This window comes from Macadamia integrifolia, chromosome 9, assembly GCF_013358625.1.
Source record: "Macadamia integrifolia cultivar HAES 741 chromosome 9, SCU_Mint_v3, whole genome shotgun sequence".
NCBI classification, from domain to species: Eukaryota; Viridiplantae; Streptophyta; class Magnoliopsida; order Proteales; family Proteaceae; genus Macadamia; species Macadamia integrifolia.
The window spans coordinates 28,267,498-28,288,359 of record NC_056565.1 but is presented as its reverse complement, the minus strand read 5'-3'; the positions used below and the strand labels follow the sequence as shown (position 1 = coordinate 28,288,359).

At 37.9% G+C, this 20,862-nt stretch overlaps 3 protein-coding genes and 1 pseudogene across 3 annotated transcripts; 3 read left to right on the top strand and 1 right to left on the bottom strand.

Annotated features, from left to right (window-relative positions):
* The first annotated feature begins 218 nt into the window (after positions 1–218).
* On the top strand, positions 219–1,775 carry LOC122090039 (annotated as a pseudogene).
* A 7,370-nt stretch (positions 1,776–9,145) lies between these two features.
* On the top strand, positions 9,146–10,115 carry LOC122089681. Its single transcript, XM_042659384.1, has 2 exons — positions 9,146–9,421; positions 9,882–10,115. Exons 1-2 carry the CDS (start codon positions 9,146–9,148, stop codon positions 10,113–10,115), a joined length of 510 nt encoding a protein of 169 aa, XP_042515318.1.
* Positions 10,116–16,388: 6,273 nt separating this feature from the next.
* LOC122089680 (polyubiquitin-like) lies at positions 16,389–16,853 on the top strand. Its single transcript, XM_042659383.1, has one exon. It carries the CDS (start codon positions 16,389–16,391, stop codon positions 16,851–16,853), a length of 465 nt encoding a protein of 154 aa, XP_042515317.1.
* Positions 16,854–18,072: 1,219 nt separating this feature from the next.
* Positions 18,073–19,856, bottom strand: LOC122088198 (CRIB domain-containing protein RIC7-like). Its single transcript, XM_042657385.1, has 5 exons — positions 19,720–19,856; positions 19,227–19,367; positions 19,008–19,111; positions 18,816–18,903; positions 18,073–18,654 (listed from the first exon to the last, which is right to left on the bottom strand). Exons 1-5 carry the CDS (start codon positions 19,829–19,831, stop codon positions 18,233–18,235), a joined length of 867 nt encoding a protein of 288 aa, XP_042513319.1. The 5' UTR covers positions 19,832–19,856; the 3' UTR covers positions 18,073–18,232.
* Between the last annotated feature and the right edge of the window lie 1,006 nt (positions 19,857–20,862).

Sequence of the window (20,862 nt, the reverse complement as noted above, 5' to 3'; positions counted from 1 at the left end):
ACCTCAATCCCTGCTCCCGATACTACCCAATACAAAGAGAATTTCTGTGACACAGTACCCTCTACAAAGTCATAGCTCCTCGAAAAGACAAAAGGGTATTTTAGTCATTACAAGTGTATGTGGCAATCTTGTAAATAACCCAACCAACCAAGAGACCTTGCTCCTGAGTCTCAAGTACAAAATCACGACCTCCGCGGTCGATTCTTCTTCCTTCTCTGTCGTCTCCTCTCTTCTCGCTTTCTAAATTTCTAATATGGCTTCTTCACACTGTTCTATAGCCCTCCTCTGCTTTCTCTTCTTCTTGTTCAGCTCTTCACACGCAGTTTCTGCGACTACCCAGAATTCCGACGAGCAAGAATCGGTCTATCAAGTACTGGAGGCGATCAACGCTGACATCAATTGGCGATCTCTCTTCCCTGACGATCTCTGCGACTCAGCTCCTCACGGTGTCGTCTGCGAGTATTTCTCCGATGACAACGGTACCATTACGCCTCACATTACAGAGCTCAACTTCGGCTACGTTTCAGATTACTCTCCTAACCCTCCGTGCAGTTTTAATTCCTCGTTTTCACCTCGACTCTCCTCGTTCACCTACCTCCGCAAGCTCTTCTTCTACCGTTGTTTTACAGAAACCCAGGTTTCTCTTCCTGGGATCTTCTCAAACTTGGGTTCTACCTTAGAAGAACTCGTGTTCATCGAAAACCCATCTCTGGTTGGAACTCTAAGTGGGAAGCTGGGCAATTTCAGCCGTCTTAGGAGGTTTATTCTCACCGGAACCAGCGTTTCTGGGGAAATTCCAGATGAGATTGGTGGTCTATTGGAGCTCGAGGAGATTACAATCTCCAGAAATCGATTCAACGGAATAGTCCCTTCAAGCGTAGGGAACTTGAAGAAATTGAAGATTCTTGACCTCAGCCACAATGGATTGGAAGGGAATCTCCCAGAGTCAATAGGGGAAATTACAGAGCTATTGAAGCTCGATTTGGGCTCGAATTTTTTTTCCGGTAGAATCCCAGAAAGCCTTGTGGATCTGCACGAGCTGGAGTTCTTAGACTTGAGCTACAACCATTTTGCAAACTGTGGAGTCCCGCTATTTTTAGCAGAAATGCCCAGCCTGAGAGAGCTGCACTTGAGTGGGAACCCACTGGAAGGCCAGATACCTGAAATTTGGGATAAGCTTGGGGGGATTTTGCGTTTAGGACTATCAGGGTTGGGCCTGGTCGGTGAAATTCCTGCTTCTATGGGGATATACCTCCGAAACATTTGTTACTTGGGGCTTGATAATAACAGGCTTGAAGGAATAGTGCCGGAGGAGTTTGGGTTTTCAGAGACTCTTCATGAGATGAACCTGGAGAACAACAGATTGAGTGGAAAGCTTCCTTTCTCTGCTAAAATTTCAGCTAGAATTGGAGTAAAGTTAAAGTTAGCTGGGAATCCTAATCTCTGTGTCCACAGTAAACTTATTTCAGCTCAAGATAGCGGTGGATTGGATTAATTGAAATTATGCAACAAACCCATTAAACATGAAGCTGTCCTGTTCTCACTCTCAGGAAGTCGTTCTTCAGCAGCACAAATTTCTCTGGCTTTTGTCTTCTTAGGACTGTTTCTTGCTTTTCTCTATATTGATTAGGTGTTTAGATCTGAAAGAGGTAGAGAGGAAGATATACTAAAAAACTATACACCTTTCCATTGCAGTGACAGATTTATAGTTTTTTTAAAAAGGCTCTCAGGACTTGTTTATATTAGTAAAAATATTGTGAGTTTCAGTCATTCAATGGAGATGTCAAATGTGTTTGGTTTCAGACTTTAAATGCTTTGCTCTTAACTTCATTCAATCTCGCGTGCCTGATTAACTACCTCCTAATCACCAAATGGGTCAAGAAATTAATTGGACCCATGAATCAATTAATTAAGAATTAAGAAAATCAACCAAAAAGGGGAAAATAAGGTTATAATTTCGTTTCATAATTTTTGTCTTTATCAATTTCCTAGCTATCATTTAATATGGCTCCGTTTGTTTCGGCTTAAAGTAGCCTGTAAAACAAAATTTCCGGTAAATTTTGATTTTTTGGATTTTCCGGCGTTTGTTTTGGATTTTGAAAATTTGTCGCGAGGTAAAATTTTACTTTAAAATGAACGGAAAATCACCCGTAAAATCCAAACTTTCTGCGAAAAGCGAGCGTGGGCATCTCTCGCATCGTCTTCTCTGATGTTGATTCCCCGTTGCGAAGATCTCCACAGGTTATTCTCTCTGCCGCTCTTCTCTGCTTCTCCCTCTTTCAAGCACAGCTTTGTACTTTGCAGCTAATGCACAGCGAATGCCAAACCGGCACAGCTTTGTACTTTGCAGCGAATGCCAAACCTGTAGACAGAGATGCCAATCCAGCCTCGCCGATTGTGCCATCGTCAGGTGCGAGGAGGAAAGCTAATCCCGGATTAATCGAAGATGGGTTCAGATTGGTAACATATATGGAAAAGAAAGTGGAGAAAGAAGCCAATAAACGAGTACCCGTCTGCCGAAATCTGACTGGCTCACTGTACAAGACCCTGACGGCGCCGGAATATGAACCTCCCAGATCACGCGAGAGACGGACGGTGCCATTGTCCAAATGGGCATCTCCCAGTAGCTTCATATTACTTAAAGATAACGTGCTGAAGTCGAATTCCGTCGTTACAGCTTCCACTCCAATGCCGGAGCTTCCCAGCAAAATCGGTGAAACAACTTCTCTAATGTCGCCGGCAATCCATTACAGAGAAATCAAATTGGGTTTCCTTGTCTAGTTGAATTGAATTGAAGTGAACTACAGATGTATCCAATTTCAACTATGAAGACAGATAGACAGAGAGAGACGGAGATCAATCTTACGTCCGTGAAGAAGAAGACACAGGAGGGTTTCCTCTCTCTCTCTCTCTCTCTCTGTCTCTCACTAGTCACCGCTGGTCTTTCTCAATCTTACGTCCGTGAAGAAGAAGAAGAAGAAGAAGAAGACACAGGAGGGTATGTCACCTGCAAATTTATAGCTGTTTCAAGAGTCTTTTGAGTGCAATGTGTCATCGTCAATTCTAAACTCTGTTTCTACTCCTCACTGTAATGAGGTTTTTGTCAACAATCTCTGTGATTGACTCTTACCCTTTGTGTAGCACAAGATCTTTAACCTTACTAGTTCCTTTTTTTTTCTTAATTTTTTTATATTAGTGTTCAGATCATCCTAACATGAGTACATGACTATATACATGCTGTCCAGTCCCTGTAGCTTGTTCCTCTGCCTGTTTGATTTTATTTTTCACATACTCATCTATCAGTGGTCTACCATCAGGTGTTACTGCTCCTTTAATGTTGGATTGAAAAGAGAGCTTTAGAAACAAGGCCCCTCCTTGTATTGGCATGGTGGGTCTCCTTAATCCACATCTGATTTGTTTGTGTTCTGTTTCTTAGAACACAAAAAGAGGCTGTCCATGGTCTCATACTTCCATCACAGGTCTGGAAGTTGCTAACCTTTGGGGACTATAGGACCTCTCCTTTTGTATCCATTAGAAGATCAAGAATGGAGTTTTTTTTAAGCCACAAAAAAATAGAGGAAAAAACAAGTAATCAAAATGAATAAAAGAATAAGATTATCTTGTTCAGCCACGTTCACTTAAATGTTTGTTCCCTTCATATACTTACATGTAGTTTAGCCAAATTCGTTTGGATATTTTGCAAGTATGTATCATCAAGTTACCCTTTTTATAATTACTTTTGTAGTGAAATTTATTTTGGATCTTCTATTCTTTATTTTCATTTTCTCATTTTAGATTGAACAAGAATTTACTTGTCAGGGTATTTAGATCATGAAAACTTTGGTGTTTTCTGTAATTTTCGCAACATAATGCACTTCTAGATATTCTAAATATGTATGATTTATTTCTCTATCACTAATGGTTCATCTGAATAAATGGAGACTATATGATGAGGATCCAAATTTCAAGGACTGAAATCTGATCGCTTATGGGGGTCACAAGAGAACAAATATTTCAATTTAGGCAAACTAGGGTAATATTGTAATTTCTAGTACAATTTAGGAGCTTTTAGAGAAAAATGATGGACTAAGGACTTAACTGGAATTAAATCAAAAAGAATGATCAATTCTAAAAATAACGATAGTAGTGGGGTTAAACAGAAATAAAACCCCAGAATAAAGGTTATTTATGAAAATATCAGATAATAGGGGTCTAAAAGTAAATAAGCAGCAATAAGGGTTTAAGTGTAAAAAATAAAAAATAAAGAGACTTAGCTTCTTCTTCCTCACAATAAACAGAACTAGGGTAACCCAGAAATCGATCCAGCTGCCTGTCCAAGGTTCCAACCCTCACAAAAATCTGGGAACAGGGTCATTTTCCCCAACCGTGGTGAATCCAAACCTCCAATCTTCAAAAGGAGGAGCTAAAACATCAACTACGCTGCTGCAGGCAAGTCTGGCGAAGTTGCAGAATCAGATCTGGTTTCGAGTCAATTCCTCGTAGCAGATCCAAGCTTTGGGGTTAATATTATAGGGTTTGAGTCGCCTTCAAGGTAGCACCATTCGACCCAAATCTCAACCCAAATAGATCAAAGGAGAGGGAGTTCAATCAGCTTCAAGAGGGTTGTAACTACTACCTAGAACAGGGTATTCTCAGGTTTGGGAAGTAATCAGCGAAGGAATAGGGAAAATATCAGAGAAAAGAAGAAGATAAGAAGGAAAGAAGAGAAGAGTTCAGAGAGAGAGAACTTCACGGCAGTCATAATTTCATCCAAAATCTAATTTCAATTTCATTCAATTCTAAAATTCCATGCTCCGCTGGCTACAGAAACATTATTTAAAGACTTAAAAATAAACCTACTTTCCTAATTGAAACTAGAACAAATATTGCATCTAAACTAGGATAGAAATAAAATCTTATCAAATAAGAGTACTGCCAAACTAATTCTAAGCCTAAAAAATGAAGTAAATAAAGAAACCAATCAAAGGTATTTCTTCTAAATCCATCGCCCAATTGCATCAGCTCTTCCGGTCTTAAAAAAACTCGACTCTGTCGAGTTAGGTCGTGCTCCCAAGATATCCTTGTAAGTTGCTTGCTGATGAGGTGGCATGTATCTCAAAGTAGAAGATAGGAACATAACTCCAAGAGGAGGGAAAGGCTGATGTGTCACTGGAGCAAGAGTTAGTCGACGACATGGCATGTCTGATAATGTGTGTGGCCTCATTAAGTACATACAACCTCCTTGCTTTACCTTCATAATGTTCTGTGCGTCATTATAGAGAATGCATGCATGTAGCTGCCAAGGCCGCCCTAGAAGAATGTCACAGTGCTCCAGTGAGGTGACCAAGCAAGTTACATAGTACTATAATGGCCCAAATTGTAAGTGTACTCGAACAACTGCAGTGGCCTCTTCTCAAGCTGTGAGTCCAAAACCTCGCACGTGAATCTTCTTGAAAAGCTACTTCTGTGGAAGGTTGTATGCTCGAACAAATTCAACAAATATGAAGTTTGCTAATGCCCTGGTATCAACAACTGTATGAACATCAGTATGTTCAAAACCGTGCAGAAGAATACCCTTATGTCTGAATAGAGGAGCCATGTCAACTAGTCTGCTTGAAAATGATGAAAGACTAGCTGAAAGAGCTTCTACATCCTCATCATCATAGTCAAACATATCATTTTTCTCGTGGGGATAAGGATGTAAAGCAGATTTATCCTCATTTTTCTCAAATTGATTGCTTCTTTGCTGCATTTACAGGACGAGTCCTGTTGGGACACTTGTTGGAGTAGTGACCATTCTTACCACAACTATGGCATCTGATGTTCTTCAAGCCATCATTGTCCTTGTTGAACTCTGACCTTTTTTCTTCAATTCTGTGAACTTCAGGCTTCTTTTCCTCCATACGTGGTGGAGGTCTATAAACTGAAGGAGTCTTGAGCATACTCTTCCAATAAATGGACTTCTCTTCAGTTGTCTTGGCATGAGTTGTTGCCACATCAACAGACCTAAAATCAATGTTATCCAACTCAAGTTGAATCTCAGAACTTAGCCCATTGATATATCGTATCACCCATTGCTAGTCTACTTCCTGAAGTCGACACCTTGAAGATAGTTTGTGGAATTCGAGGGTGTAGGAATCCACATCTTTGTTTCCTTGTTGCAAGTTAAGTAATTTATGGAACATTATCTTTTTATAATTAAGAGGAACAAATTTTTCAATCAGAATCTGCTTCATAACCTCCCAATTGGTAACGGGTCCAAGTCTTTTGACAAACCTTGCATGCAGTACATCATCCCACCATGAACATGCATACCCAATAAACTTAGCGAGGATGAGTTCACACTTCTTCACATCTGGAAGAGACTTATATGCAAAAATCCTCTCCACTTTAGTAAGCCAGTGTAGGAATTCTTTAGGTCCTTTTTCACCATTGAGCTCTGGAACCTCAATTTTGCCGTCATAATCTCTGTCAAAAAATTACCGGGTAATATTTTGGGGTATAACAGGATCACGTTGCACTCGGTGAGGTGTATCTTCAATCCGTAGGACATTAAACTGGGGAAGTGGTGTAGATAGTCCTTTATCAACTCACGTTTTACACTTTTACATAAAGGAAAGAATCTTAGTGAGGGCAATTTGAGTCTCGTCCATGAACTTGTTATATTTTGCCTCATTCTTCTCAACCCTGGCATTAAATTCCTTTTGGTTCTCAGGTACCTCATGATACAACTTTTGCAACTCAGCAATGGTAATGTGACATGTCATGGTTAGAGAAGGTAGGAAATTTCCTCTGATACCACTTGATGCAAATTCGAGTTCCAAGGACTGAAATCGAATCGCTTATGGGCCCACAAGAGAACAAATATTTCAATTTAGGCAAACCAGGAGCAATATTATAATTTCTGGTACAATTTAGGAACTTTTTAGAGAAAAATGATGGACTAAGATTTTGGAACTTTTAGAGAAAAATGATGGACTAAGGACTTAACTGGAATTAAACCAAAGAGAATAATCAATTCTAAAAAAAAAAGATAGCAGTGGGGTTAAACAGAAATAAAACCCCAAAATAAAGGTTATTTATGAAAATATCAAATAATAGGGGTCTAAAAGTAAATAAGCAGTAATAAAGGTTTAAGTGTAAAAAAAAAAAGAGACAGCTTCTTCTTCCTCACGATACACAAAAATAGGGTAACCCAAAAATCGATCCAACCGCCTGTCCAAGGTTCCAACCCTCACAAAAATCTGGGGACAGGGTCATTTTCCCCAACCGTGGTGAATCTAAGCCTTCAATCTTCAAATAGAGGAGCTGAAACATCAACTATGCTGCTGCAGTCAAGTCTGACAAAGTTGCAGAACCAGATCTTGCTTGAGTCGATTCCTCACAGTAAATCCAAGCTTTGGGGTTAATATTATAGGGTTTGAGTCACCTTCAAGATAGCACCCTTCGACCCAAATCTCAGCCCAAACATATCAAAGGAGGGGGAGTTCGATCAACTTCAAGAGGGCTGTAACTACTGCCCAGAACAAGGTATTCTCAGGTTTGGAAAGTAATCAGCAAAGGAATAGGGAAAATATCAGAGAAAAGAAGAAGATAAAAAGGAAAGAAGAGAAGAGTTCAGAGAGAGAACTTTAGAGAATGAGAACAAGAGATAAGCAGCCCACGGCAGCCATAATTTCATCCAAAATCTAATTTCAGTTTGATTCAATTCTAAAATTCTAAAATTCTATGCTCTGCTGGCTACAAAAACACTATTTAAAGACTTGAAAATAAACGTACTTTCCTAATTGAAATTAGAACAAATATTGCATCTAAACTATGATAGAAATAAAATCTCATCAAATGAGAGTACTGCCAAACAAATTCTAAGCCTAAAAAAGGAAGTAAATAAGAAAACCAATCAAAGGTATTTCTTCTAAAGCCATCGCCCAACTGCATCACTATAGGGATTTTATTAGAATCCACTAACAATGAGGTGAGCCAGATACATAGGTGATTGATACAAAAGAGAACTGTGAGGACCAAAATCTAAGCTTTAGTCCAAATACAAACATTGAAATATGTAAAACAACAACCTATGGCAGGATTAAATTTCAATTTTTTGTCTTTCCATCATTTAATTGATTCATAATTATGCTGAGTTTAATCCTATCATCTGTAGGGTTGTCATTAATATCTTAGACATTTAAAGAAGCAGAGTAATATATAATTTGGCCTACCATATGTTGCTTCAGTACAAAGGCATCAGTTTTGATTTCATAAAAGTAGTATAGGTTCTTCATCATGGATGAAAATTAAACACTAGATAAATAAGTTGTTGCTTTCTCAAAAATTATAACAATTCATAAATAGTGCATTCTCTGAATGAAAGAACCACGAATCTTGAATATCCATCCAGTCCTTGATTATTATTATGTAACAACTTTATTTCATTCCTACATACTAGGATTAGTTAATTGCAATCTAATCAATGTATTAGAGAAAAGAAAAAGGTTTCTCCTTCATTGGCTATAGATGTTTTAAATAGATGAATTGGATTCAAAAGTTACAGAGCTAACAATCCTACCTTTATAAAATATGGAATATGTTTTCACTTTGTTCTTCCTTTTCACATTAGGTCATGGAGATTACTAATCCAAAGAGATTTTGTATTTGGTATACTTAACATCATCATCAGTTACAATTCTGACCCAAAGTCGCTCTGTAGATCTCTTTTTTTGCAGGAGGATTTTAATATATTGAGAAGTTGATAGATTGTATGAGGACTTGAGCTAAAAGACAAACAAATATTTAGATGGATTTCTGTTGGATTAACATTTTTATCTATTTTTTCTCTAATTTAGGGTTGCAGACATCAAGAGTCAAATTCTGGACTGTGGATAGAAACGATGAAGATATTTATCAAGGTTGTATCAACTACTATATTCTTTGGATGAAGTAAATGACACTAATACAATTTACATCATCAAGTCTATAATCAAAGAAAAGGTAGGAATCACACCCAATCATCAGATTATCTTTTTCAATGGGATATTATCTTTTTCAATGGGATAATACTAGAGGATCAGAAGACTATTGCATCTTGCAATATTAAAAAGTTTTCCACCCTTTGGCCTTCAAACACAAGGAGATCACCGGCCTATTTATGGGAATTGAGGCAAAGAATGTGAAATCACATCAAGGTGACAATGAAGTGCATATATCTGTGCTAGACTTTGTTGGAAAAAACAGTCTCAAGGTTAATAGAAAAAACACAATTGAGCTTCTCAAGGCTATGGTTGAAAGCAAGACTCAAGTCTCACTAAATGAGCAAGCACTTCAACTTGAAGATGGTAGAAACCTGGACAGTTACGAAATCAAGGAAAATTCCCAACTGTGGATGTTGGCTCCATGCTTGAAGATATTTATTAAGATGTCACAGGTTGGTAATACATTTCACCTTGATCTCTATAGTTTTCTGACCATCCATGATATCTATTGGTGTACAATGTCTTGTATTCCGTCACAGTTTAATCTAGGAAGTACTGGTGTAGCACCTTGACAAGCAGAACGGTGGTCCCACTAGCTGGTTAGTGGGTTGTGGGGGTTGCAATGGGGGCAGGAGGCCCCCCTGCATAGCAAGGTGTATAGGGGGCGTAGCCCCCTACTTAAATTTTTTATTTGAGGGCAATTGTGTGCTTTTCAGATTAGAGTTTTTTCGCTATATATATGTAGGGAGGGTTTCTTTCTCTGTAATGCAAGGACGAGCGTTGTAACACTATTCTCCATTGATAGTGTAGCAGGATCTCATCTCACCGGGGACGTAGGCAACCTTGTCGAACCTCATAAAATCCGTGTGCATTGTTTGTTCTATTTTTCCATTATCTTCTGCATCGTTTTAGGGTTGCATTTCTACAGATATCAAGGAAAAAATTTGGGATAAGATGGGGATTGCAGAAGATAGAAAAACCCTCATTTATTTTGGAAGATCCCTTTATGATGATGAAACTCTAGCAGCTTATAACCTCCAAAATAATTCTATTGTTCATGCATTGTTTGGCTGCAAAGATGGAAGCCAAGTGTTGAAGTTATTTATCCATGATAAGAGAATGAACTTACCTTTCAACTCATGGTGATAGTGTTCTGAACATCAAGACCCTCATTGAAAGCATGTTGGAGATCCCAATAGGCCTCCAAGAGCTTAACTTCCTACAGGATAAGTTAAAGGATTGGAAAACCTTGACCTACTATAATATTGAAAAGGGAAAATTACATCTCCCTCCCCTATAGTTTGCCAAAATTACGCGTAGATCCAAGGGTTTAAGCGAATTACGTCCCCTCCCCTGAAGCTGATGCTGTGGGGATTCTGTTAATTTCAAACATGAAAATACTTAAATACCCTTTTATTAATCTAAGTCTTTTGTTGAGAGGACCATTATACCCTTTAGGGGAAACACCCATTATACCCTTTAGGAGAAATACCCATTATACCCATTATACCCTTTAGGGGAAATACCCATTAAAATGTGAATTGCCCTCAAAATAGAGAGCCATTGGAGGATTAACCTAGGGTTTTGTTGAGAGGGCCATTTCTCGGTGAAGGTTCTCCGTCTCTGATCGATGGTGAAGGTTCCTTGTCTCCGATCAATTCACGCCAGTGAACCCAGGTAAGCAAACATTAAAACGAAATTGGAGAAGGTTAACACTGATAACCCCAGAAAATCATGCCGACGAAGACCATTCCAAGTGAAGAAGCTCTGTCTCTGATCGATTCACGTCGGTGAACATTAAACGGAATTTGAGCGAGAGTATGCCCTTTCTCTATTCTAAAATCGTAAGTGTTGGGATGAACCTAGGGTTTGGGCATTTGACAATATGTGATTTATGCTTGCTTGCATATTTTAAGCTTATTAATAGAGCATTAAGCTTATGATGAGGAAGGTATAAAACCCAGGTAAGCGAACATTAAACCGAATCTGAGAGAGTATGCCCTTTCTCTGTTCTGAAATCTTATGTGTTAGGGATGAACCTAGGGTTTGGGAATTTGATAATATGTGATTTATGCTTGCTTGCTTCTTTTAAGCTTATTAATAGAGCATTAAGCTTATGATGAGTCAGGCGGGATGGATTCCTACATAAGAAGGAATTACCTTGAAAAAGGCATTAGAGAGTTTGATGATAGGCTTCTCTTTAACATCTGTAACAGGTAGTATAAACAAATAGTTATGGACATTTGTTTGCTTTATTCAAACTAAGCACAACTTTTTCATTGGTAGCATATGCACACTTCGGAGTTTTTGATATATATTGTATAAAATTTTGGAATTATTTCTGAGATGCAATGGTTGGGATTATTTTTTGGTATATCTAATTGAGTTTAAACTTTTGGGTATTGCAGATATGATGTCTACTTGCAGTGTAACTTTCATGAACCAAGCCGATGGTCTGAGGTATGTTAACGTTAAATGCAAATGTCAGAGAAGAACTGCAGTCAACTTATCGGAGTCCACAGAAGACCCCAACAGACTCTACTACACATGTCCAAAGATTGTATAAGAGAAGAAATGTGGTTTTATTGCTTGGTGTGAGCTAGTGAATGTGACAGCAGTTAGAAGTGAACCTTCAAATAACCCAAGCCCTCATGATACATCAAACAACCCAAGCCCTCATGAGTTTCAACAGTTGAAGGATGAGATACGTAGTATGAAGATAAGATTGAAGCGGGTGGAGAGATTCAATGAAAATTTGAAGCTACATGGACAAGTTGTTTTATGTTTTGTGATTGTTCTATTGGTTGTAATGGTTGTAAAAGTTTAGAAATCTTTGTTAAGATGTTTCTTTAGGATTTTGATATCAATGTACCTAGTCCACAACTCTTTGATGTTTGGCATGGTTGGGATGGTTGAAGGAATGTGTAATTGAAACCACTAAGGTAATTAGAATGTTATCTTATTTCTACCATTGTCGTTTTCATGCATATATGTAAAGTAAATTGCAAACATCTTGCATTTGCCTAATTTAGAAAATTGAAAGAAAAAAAATGAAAAATTGGACAGCATTTCCCCTATAATACTAACATCTGAAAATACCTGATTTAGAAATCCATCATATACAATGTTATAGATTCAAAATCATGAAATCCAACATCACAACTCCATCACATATCAAGAGTTTCCTACATTACATGATTCAAGTTTCAAAGGTCCCCATGACTCCATCACTTATATATCAAAAGTTTTCCCTATCACATTATTCGAGTTTCAAACATCACCATGACTCAGTACATTCATTGACCAAATTACATAATGATTCCAAAAAAAAAAAGTGAATCTCCAATTCTCTACCTTCCTCTATCACCATCTCCTACTTCTTCATTGCTTTCCTCTTCTCCCACTTATCTGTCATCTTCCTTTTTAGTTGTGCTTGTACTGAATCACCAACATCAGTTGTTATAGAAACTTGTGACCTAGTAACCATTTGGGACAAGCTTGCATCTTCTTGGTCATCATTGTCTCTTCTTCTTTCATTTAAAAACAAAAAATGCAATATCAATATTAGTGCATATTATAGGTTTAAAAAAAATTGTAAGAAAATGATAATGTGATATACCTGCCCAGCAGATCTATGGCTTGAAGAACCTTTCTTCTTTCCCTCAGGAGAGCCTCTTCCACAAGTTCTCTTATTATGGCCTGGTCTCTTGCAAATCTCACATCTGAGAGATCTTGCCTTCTTTCTAAAATCAGTAGGAGGTGCCTCCCCAGGTTCCCTTTTCCTTTCACTCTTTGTCAGTCTGCCTACTCATCTCTTCAAAAGTGGTGGTTGGACAACCCCTAGATCTGACCCAATGTCTAGCTCAGATACTTCTGGGATGGGAAATATCATATGTTCATATGTCTTCATATAGTTATCCTTTGTGAAGTAAGTTGCACAGTAGTCTTCAATTTTTTTCTCTCTTATGGGCAATAGCAACCATTGTATGCTTGCAAGGTATATTTGGTAATTCTCAATCATTGCATCCACAGGTTTGCAACCTCAGATTGACCACATGTCTTCTGTGGAAAGAATTTGCCACCTCAAATTCATCTATATTACCAAGTTACACTTTACATTTCTTCGAGAGTTCATATACTTCAGCAATCTTCTTCTTCACAATAGGAGTGACAGTCCCATTCAATGTACGAATTTGATAGTATCTCTTGTTCAATTTATCAATTCTTTTAATCATAAAACTATCAATCAAAGATAATATGGGTTTACTGCAGAGTGGTCCAACGTAGTTGTTAAAACTTTCTGTCATATTGTTAGTGGTTGCATCATTCTTACAACCAATATGGAAAGCATGTCGAGACCATAATATTGGCGGCTTCTTCTTTAACCACTCATATGCCTTGTTGTTGATCTCTTTGATGGAATTCATTGCACTCTGAAATAGATGCATAGTAGGTGCTGTGGAAGCTTCCCAGAAGTATGTCAACAAGAGACTATTATATTTTCCCTTGAAATTCACATAAATGTGTCTACTACAATTTCGAATGTGAGCATTGAAAAAGATATCATGGATGACATCTGTCAGTCCCTATGAAACACGCAATTCAATCAATTAAATACTAACCATTCATAAAAATTAAAAAAAAAAACTAATGTTGTCTTGAAGGAATGGAATGGCATACCTTAATATCAAAGAAGTGTTATCACCAGCAGTTCCCAGTGCTTTATATAAACATTCAAGGAAAAATCACCAACTTGCTTTATTTTCAATTTTCACAATTCCATAGGCAATTGGTAACACCTCGTTGTTCCCATCAATAGCTATAGTTGATAATAAAACACCACCATACTTGCCCTTCAAATGGCAACCATCAATTCCCAAGAATAGTTTACAACCATTCATAAAGTCTTCCTTACATGCATGGAAGCAAACAAACAACCTCTTGACTATTGGTGATGCTCACATGTCATTTATGTGTTCATACTGGAGTTTAAAAAGATATTCTGGGTTCTTATGCAGTATTAGCCTACCATATGTAGGTAAAAAAGAATATGACTTTAAGTGACTACCTTCATTTTTTTCCAATGCAATTTGTCAGGTTCTATAAAATTTCATATATGGAACATCACAATTGACCCCATAGTTCTTGTATGGTACAGCAGCCATAGCATCATGATCCAGCTTAAGGTCAGCCCGTAGCTCAGATTCAAGTTTCTCAACTATCCAATGTGAGGTAATAAGCTTATGACCAGACTGTCATGTACAAGTGTGGTTTGGGTTCAGGGTCTTCAATAAGAATGCAGCCCCATGATCGGATGGTGAGGCATGAACTCTCCATGTACAACCCTTTCCTGCATACCTCGTTGTGACCCTTGCCTTCTCATTTCTTTCAAATATGAGCTCAAAACTATGGCGGATAGCAAACTCTTTAAGCTTAACTCTGAACTCATTCACATCAAGATAAATTACTCCAACATTAAAGTTACTATCATCACTATCATCATGGAAAATTATTAGCTCAAAATCATCTAGATCATATACATTTGAATCATAATCATCTAGCTCATCATAGCTGCCTTCTTCCTTCTCATGCTCACTACCTACATCCTTCTCATGCTCACACTCTACATCATTGTCTTCATCAAAATCTTTAAGCTCACTTTCACTGCCACTCAATTCACCATGATCTTCTGAATCATAAACAAAAACATTGGAACCCCTACATGCGTGCTACTGGCCATTGCATTGGAACCCCCTCTGATAACAGGTTGTTTTGCCTTATTTCTTCTTATGTTCTGGTATCCATAACCATCACCATCCATTCTATAACAATGTCCATATAAAGTAATGTCCCTTGTGATAACGTTGTTGAAATGTGAGTTGATGGTACAACGGTCTTTCTCCATATCACTTCATGTAAGATCAAACACAGTCACTTTTATAACATCTTGATGTGTATTTAAAGATAACAGTCGTAGTACAGAGCTCTCATCTCCCAATATCACCTCTTCATTGTTTGGAAGTATAGACTTCATTTTGAATGTCACATCATGACCAACAGGGATATGATCTACCACAGTGCTATAAACATCACATAGCAACTCTATATAACTATATCTTTCTGGGCCTATAACCTTCTTCGCATATCTCTCCCATTAATTAAACTGAACTCTACACTGCAACTCCATCACTACATAACAAAGAAATAAAAATATCATGTCATACAGCATGCCCACATTAAACAACCAACTAAACTACTTTCAGCTAGCAAACAAACTGAGAGGAAATTTTAGCCAAATAAAAATATCATGTCCTAATCTATTCTCACAAATCCAGAATTCTATCTTTGTGTAATTTTAACCTTACCTTTCCTATTCTGTGTAAATCTAACCTTGATGCAGGGAGGACCTGCAAGTTGAAGAAAAAAAAAAACGAACTGAGAGAGAAACTAAAGCAGTTAGTATGTGTCTATTCAATGATCTTAAGAGGTTTACTGAGTTTCAAAAGAAAGCACATTTTTCTGCAGAGAAGTAATAAAATTCCAAATGTTTCTCTCCTAAGCAACAAATATCTTTCAATAAGTAAAATCAAAGAAGCAACAAGTCAGAACCTTACCCAAAAGCAAAACCCTAGGCCTACAATATAATGAGGGATATATGGCATAAAGCAGGGTATGAATAGATTCATTACAGGCTAAAATTCAATAATATGTACACTTGGTTCGATAGCAAGGTCTATTGAAGATATGCATAGATTTTCCTTTTTCTCTTTATAAATTTGAAGATTCACAGGGTCCTCTTACCAATTCAGAATGGAATCACGGCAAGAACCCAATCAATCAAACCTTCCGTGAGCGCGATTTGCAAAGGTGCTCCGATGACAGAGCGCATGTCATTTGCAAGAACCCAGTGAAATGCACAGAGGTCATGAAATCATTTGCAAAAACCCAGTGAAATCGTAGCAACAACCGAGTGAAATCACAACAAGAACCCAGTCGTCGTCTTCGCGAAGATGTCGTCGTCTTCTCACAGTGGATGAAGACGATGAGAGTTATGGCTTGGATGATGAAGACGATGAGATTGAGAGGGTTGCAGTTAGGGCTTGGATGATGAAGACGATGTGATTGTTCCTCTTTCTGGGGGTATATTAGGTATAAAAAATGTGGCATCACCACATAACAGATTCAAACTCAGGCCACTAACGGGTTTGACTCAAATGTAAGAAACTTTCATGCTTCAAGGGAGGGGGCGTAATTTGCTCAAACCCTTGGATCCACGCGTAATTTCAGCAAACTATAGGGGAGGGGGATGTAATTTTTCCTATTGAAGATAACTCAGCTCTCTACTTATCTATTCATTGTCATCCAATACATATATTTATCAAGAGACCTCAAGTGAAAGGGAATGGCGGCAATATTATTATGCTTGAAGTGAAGAGCTGTAATACCATTGATGAGATAATTGGGATGATTCCACAAGAGTATATGATTAGTAGAGGAATTCTCAATCCACATTGTCTCTTCCTCGGTGAAACTCGACTGAAGAATGAGCTAACTCTAGCACATTATGACATTGCATCAAGGGCGTTCCTCCCATTGGGATGCAATATTCAAGTTAATGTTGGCATTCCAAGTGATGAAGTGATCTCAGTCGATCTAAAACCTATGGATGTAATAGGTACCGTGAAGGAGAAGATTGAAGATTTGTCTGGAATTCCATGGCAGCAACAGACCCTCACCTACCTTGGAGATGAAGTTGATGATTTTTATACACTTGAAGATTATGAACTTCATTTAGGGAGTCTTTGGAATCTAAGGTGGCAATTTGGAGGCAATAATTGGTCCTTCTTTTGGCCTACTTATGGAGTTAAACTCCAAAATCTTTAGGACCAGATTGAGAATCCCATTCAACATCAAATCTTATTTTATTTTGCATTATTTGGCATCTTGATAACATTTTAGTGGAACTAATTCTCTTGTTCAGTTCTTGGACGCAAAAAGTGGTCAATGGTAATGATAGATTAGCCTACTAAGAACTGGTTTTTGTATGTAATCTGACGAATAAATTATATGTTCTTAGGTACCATTCTCTGTATCTCTTGTCTCATGTGTATCCTCTTGTACCCTGCAATTCAATTTCAGATTTTTTTTTTCATTGGTGCTATTTGATTCTATGTTAATACAAAGAGGAGGCAATAGTAAAATGTACTTGTAATATTAGCTGTGTTTGGCATGCATTCTTGGAATAGATTCCAGGTCTAGAATGCATTATGAAATGCAATTCTTTTTTATTTTATCGCTTTAGAATAAACTTGAGCTACAATTATTTTTTAACCGTGGAGCCATTATTTTTTGCAAAAATGCCCAACTTGAAGGAACTGTACTTGAGTTGGAACCCATTGGAGGGCCAGACACCGGAAATTTAGGATAAGCTCGGTGGCATTTTGTGTTTAGGACTATCAGGGTTGGGCGACTTGGGCCTGGTCAGTAGAATTCCTGCTTCCATGGGACTATTCCTCCGAAACATTTGTTACTTGGGGCTTGATAATAACAGGCTTGAAGGAACAGTGCCAGAGGGGTTTGGGTTTCCGGAGACTCTTTATGATATGACCTGGAGAACAACAGATTGAGTGGAAGTCTTCCTTTCTCTGCTAAATTTTTAGCTAGAATGGGAGAAAAGTTAAAATTAGCAGGGAAGCCAAATCTCTGTGTCGACAGGAAACTTATTTCAGTTCAAGATAGCAGTGGATTTGGTCGCTTGAAATTATGCAACAAACCCATTAAACCTGATTCTGTCCTGTTCTCATTCTCGGGAAGTTCTTCACCAGAGAGAGAAAGAGAGATACTCAAAATTTATACTTTTACACCTTTCCATTTTTGTGGGATTGGTTTTTTGCAGTGACAGATGTTTATAGTTTCTTTCAGGCTCTCGGCACTTATTTATATTAGTGAAAATTTTGTGATTTTTAGTCATTCAATTGAAATGTGTTTGGATTCAGGCTTTAAAGGCTTGGCTCTTGTTACCTCATTCAATCTCATACAACTGATCAAAACCTACTAATCATCAAATGGGTCAAGAAATTAATTGGACCCCTGAATCACTGAATATATGAATATAACGATTTTTTAATTTTTAGCTAAGCTAGCATGTAAGTAGACATCAGTAATTCAGTATTGAAAGGATAAGGGAGAAAAAGAAAAGGGATGAAAAAAGCTGCCATGAAAAATTACAGTAGACCTTTTCTGCTTTACAAATCATGAATTTCTCAAGAAATTCCATGATTTCCTCTCTCTCCTTCCCCATCACCTATGGGTTTTAAGGGTGATTTTGGACAAACTTCACTGTCCAATACGTGGTCGGTTCCAGATCCAGGATCCGAGAAGGGAGAAGTATATATTGTGGCAGACTGAGGTTTGGATCTAGAAGGCCTAGTTGATCCACCACCTGATTCCTTGGACTTCTTACGACGGGACTTTTTTTGGTCAGCTGGCCGGTCTTGTAAGGGTGAACCTATACTGCTGGCATTCTGTGATCGCCTTGATGGTCTGGACAATATCTCAGTAGCTTCTCGTGAGGGTGAACTGATTGAAACTCCAGTTGTGGACTGGTGACGCCTTGATTGCTTCGGGGCGTTGACTGATGAGGGGGAACCAAGGAACGGTTGCCGTCTTGATGGCTTTGGTAAATCTGCAAAAAAAAACATATTAATGTTAGTTCTCTCTGTAACTTTAAATGTTTGACAGAAACCATAACATAGCCATAGCTCAATTAAATGGAATTTTTGGCATTTTTCTGTATTAATATGATTCTTTGGGTGTTGATGAAGGCCAACTGTTGAGGCATCTAACCTTTAGCGGAATCGCCTATAGCATTGCTTTCGTTATCAACTCTGTTACCTGGTGATGAAACTTCTGGTTCCGGCTTATACTCATTCATCTGCACAGATAGGAAGAACACATTGAAACTATAAATTCAAAAGCCAGAGATATCTAAATTATTAATGAAGCATAAATAAATTCATATATTAACAGAAAGCATACCCAGCTGGGTGATTCTTTGGATGGGCCATCCCATCCTATGTGTGCTACATGCTTTACATCTGTGGGATAACCAATCTCCATTTCCTGCTCTTTTCCATTATTATCTGCATCAATATTCATACAATTTATCAACCTTAGTGTATTGAACTGTGTTCATATCAATGAAGTTAACCAGGAAAGTTACAATTCTTATAATTTTATTTATGAACATTAGCATACCAAATATCTGAGAAATGTATCTTAGGCCTTTTAGAAGGCCCTTCATCTTGGTCGACATTTCTGGTGACTGAAGAAGCTCTTTCTGTTTCTTAGGACAGAGACTGTAAGTCTGAGCAGCTTCTGATTGCGCAGATGTCGATTCTGTACTTAAATTCAGAACAAAGAAACCAAGAAGAAGTAGAGAATTAGGTATATTTAACAGAGAGAATTAAGATACATAAGAAGGAACAGAAAGATGTTTAGATTGTGCTCATTTTGGTAATTAATGAATAAACAAAAATGATTATAGAATTCCCCTTTTCTTTCAATCTAACTCTTAATTAGGGACCTGTCCTGGTTATATTTAATCCAGCAAATCAGAAATGCACTTGAAGAATGACACTATTGGAAAAACCCCACTAGTTTACATTTTCCCTTTTAACCCAAATAGGAACTACAATTCTTGAGGAGAAAATAATTATAAATTGGATTATGAATCAATAAACAATCACACCTTTAGAAGTAGATGCTATGCTATGACAATATGAAGTCCCCAACTCGCCTGATGACGATGAATTTACGTATTGTTTTTCAACCGGATCCGCATGATTTGATTCAGCAAACATAGTATCATATCTATGAATTATATTACCAAAGGAGAAAAGAACCCAAAAGGAAAAAGGCAGAATTCAGAAAGACCCAGAAATTATCTAAGTCAGATTCTAATGAAGAAGAAGAAGATGATGATGATGATGATGAAGGGAAGAGAAAGAGGAGGGATTAAAATCCCAAAAAACAGTTTAAAGCAATTCGAAACGCGTTGTTTGTTGCCATTGTCTGCTAATCAAAGCCAGTACCTGACCGAATTTCCCTGGTGGCAAATCTAAATTGGTGGACAGAAGAAACTGGAGTCTCCCTTTGCTCCTCTTGGAGGGCTTGGCTGGGCTATTTTTAGGGTGGCCTTGTCTTCACAACGGAAGGCGCGGGAAGGAAAAAACGGTTAGGAAATTTAAAGGTCAGAATGTTAGTTGGGGGAAAAAAAAAACCAATTTAAATGAAATGTTTTCACTTTTCAGTTTCACGTTCACCATCTTGTGCGGAACCGTCCCCAATGGCCTTACAAGTCAAGAACTCAAGGAAGCCTTTGTGGCGCCAGTGAAGTCCTAGGGATGAAATGGCTATATTGCCCTTCTAGTTGGCTTAGATGGAAGATTTTGCTAAAGGTGAAATAGTAAGAAGGTTCAAAGCAGCATTGAAACTAAAATAAAAAGAAGAGGAAATTAGGTATGTCGCGGTTGGCAACCAATGGAAGAGCTTGAATGAAAGGGGCATAGGGGGTTTTCCAAAAGAAGGGAGAGGGGGAGAGAGAGAAATCTGGGTATATTAGCGGCATATCTAGCATTTTTTAAATAAAAAATTGATGAATCAAACGATTCGGATGTGACTACTCTTGATTCTAATCGATATGATATGGTTGATTTATGCCAAGAAACCCTGAATTATTGAGTTTTCAAATTCGATGGTCAATTCTAGGGTTCTTGAGACCGATTCCACTCCAATTCCACCCCCTGATTCTATGTTTTGAAACACTAGTCAAGGCTGAAGCCCTTTGTGAAATTATGAATACTAGGGTTTTGAAAGATCAAGGTCAGATTGT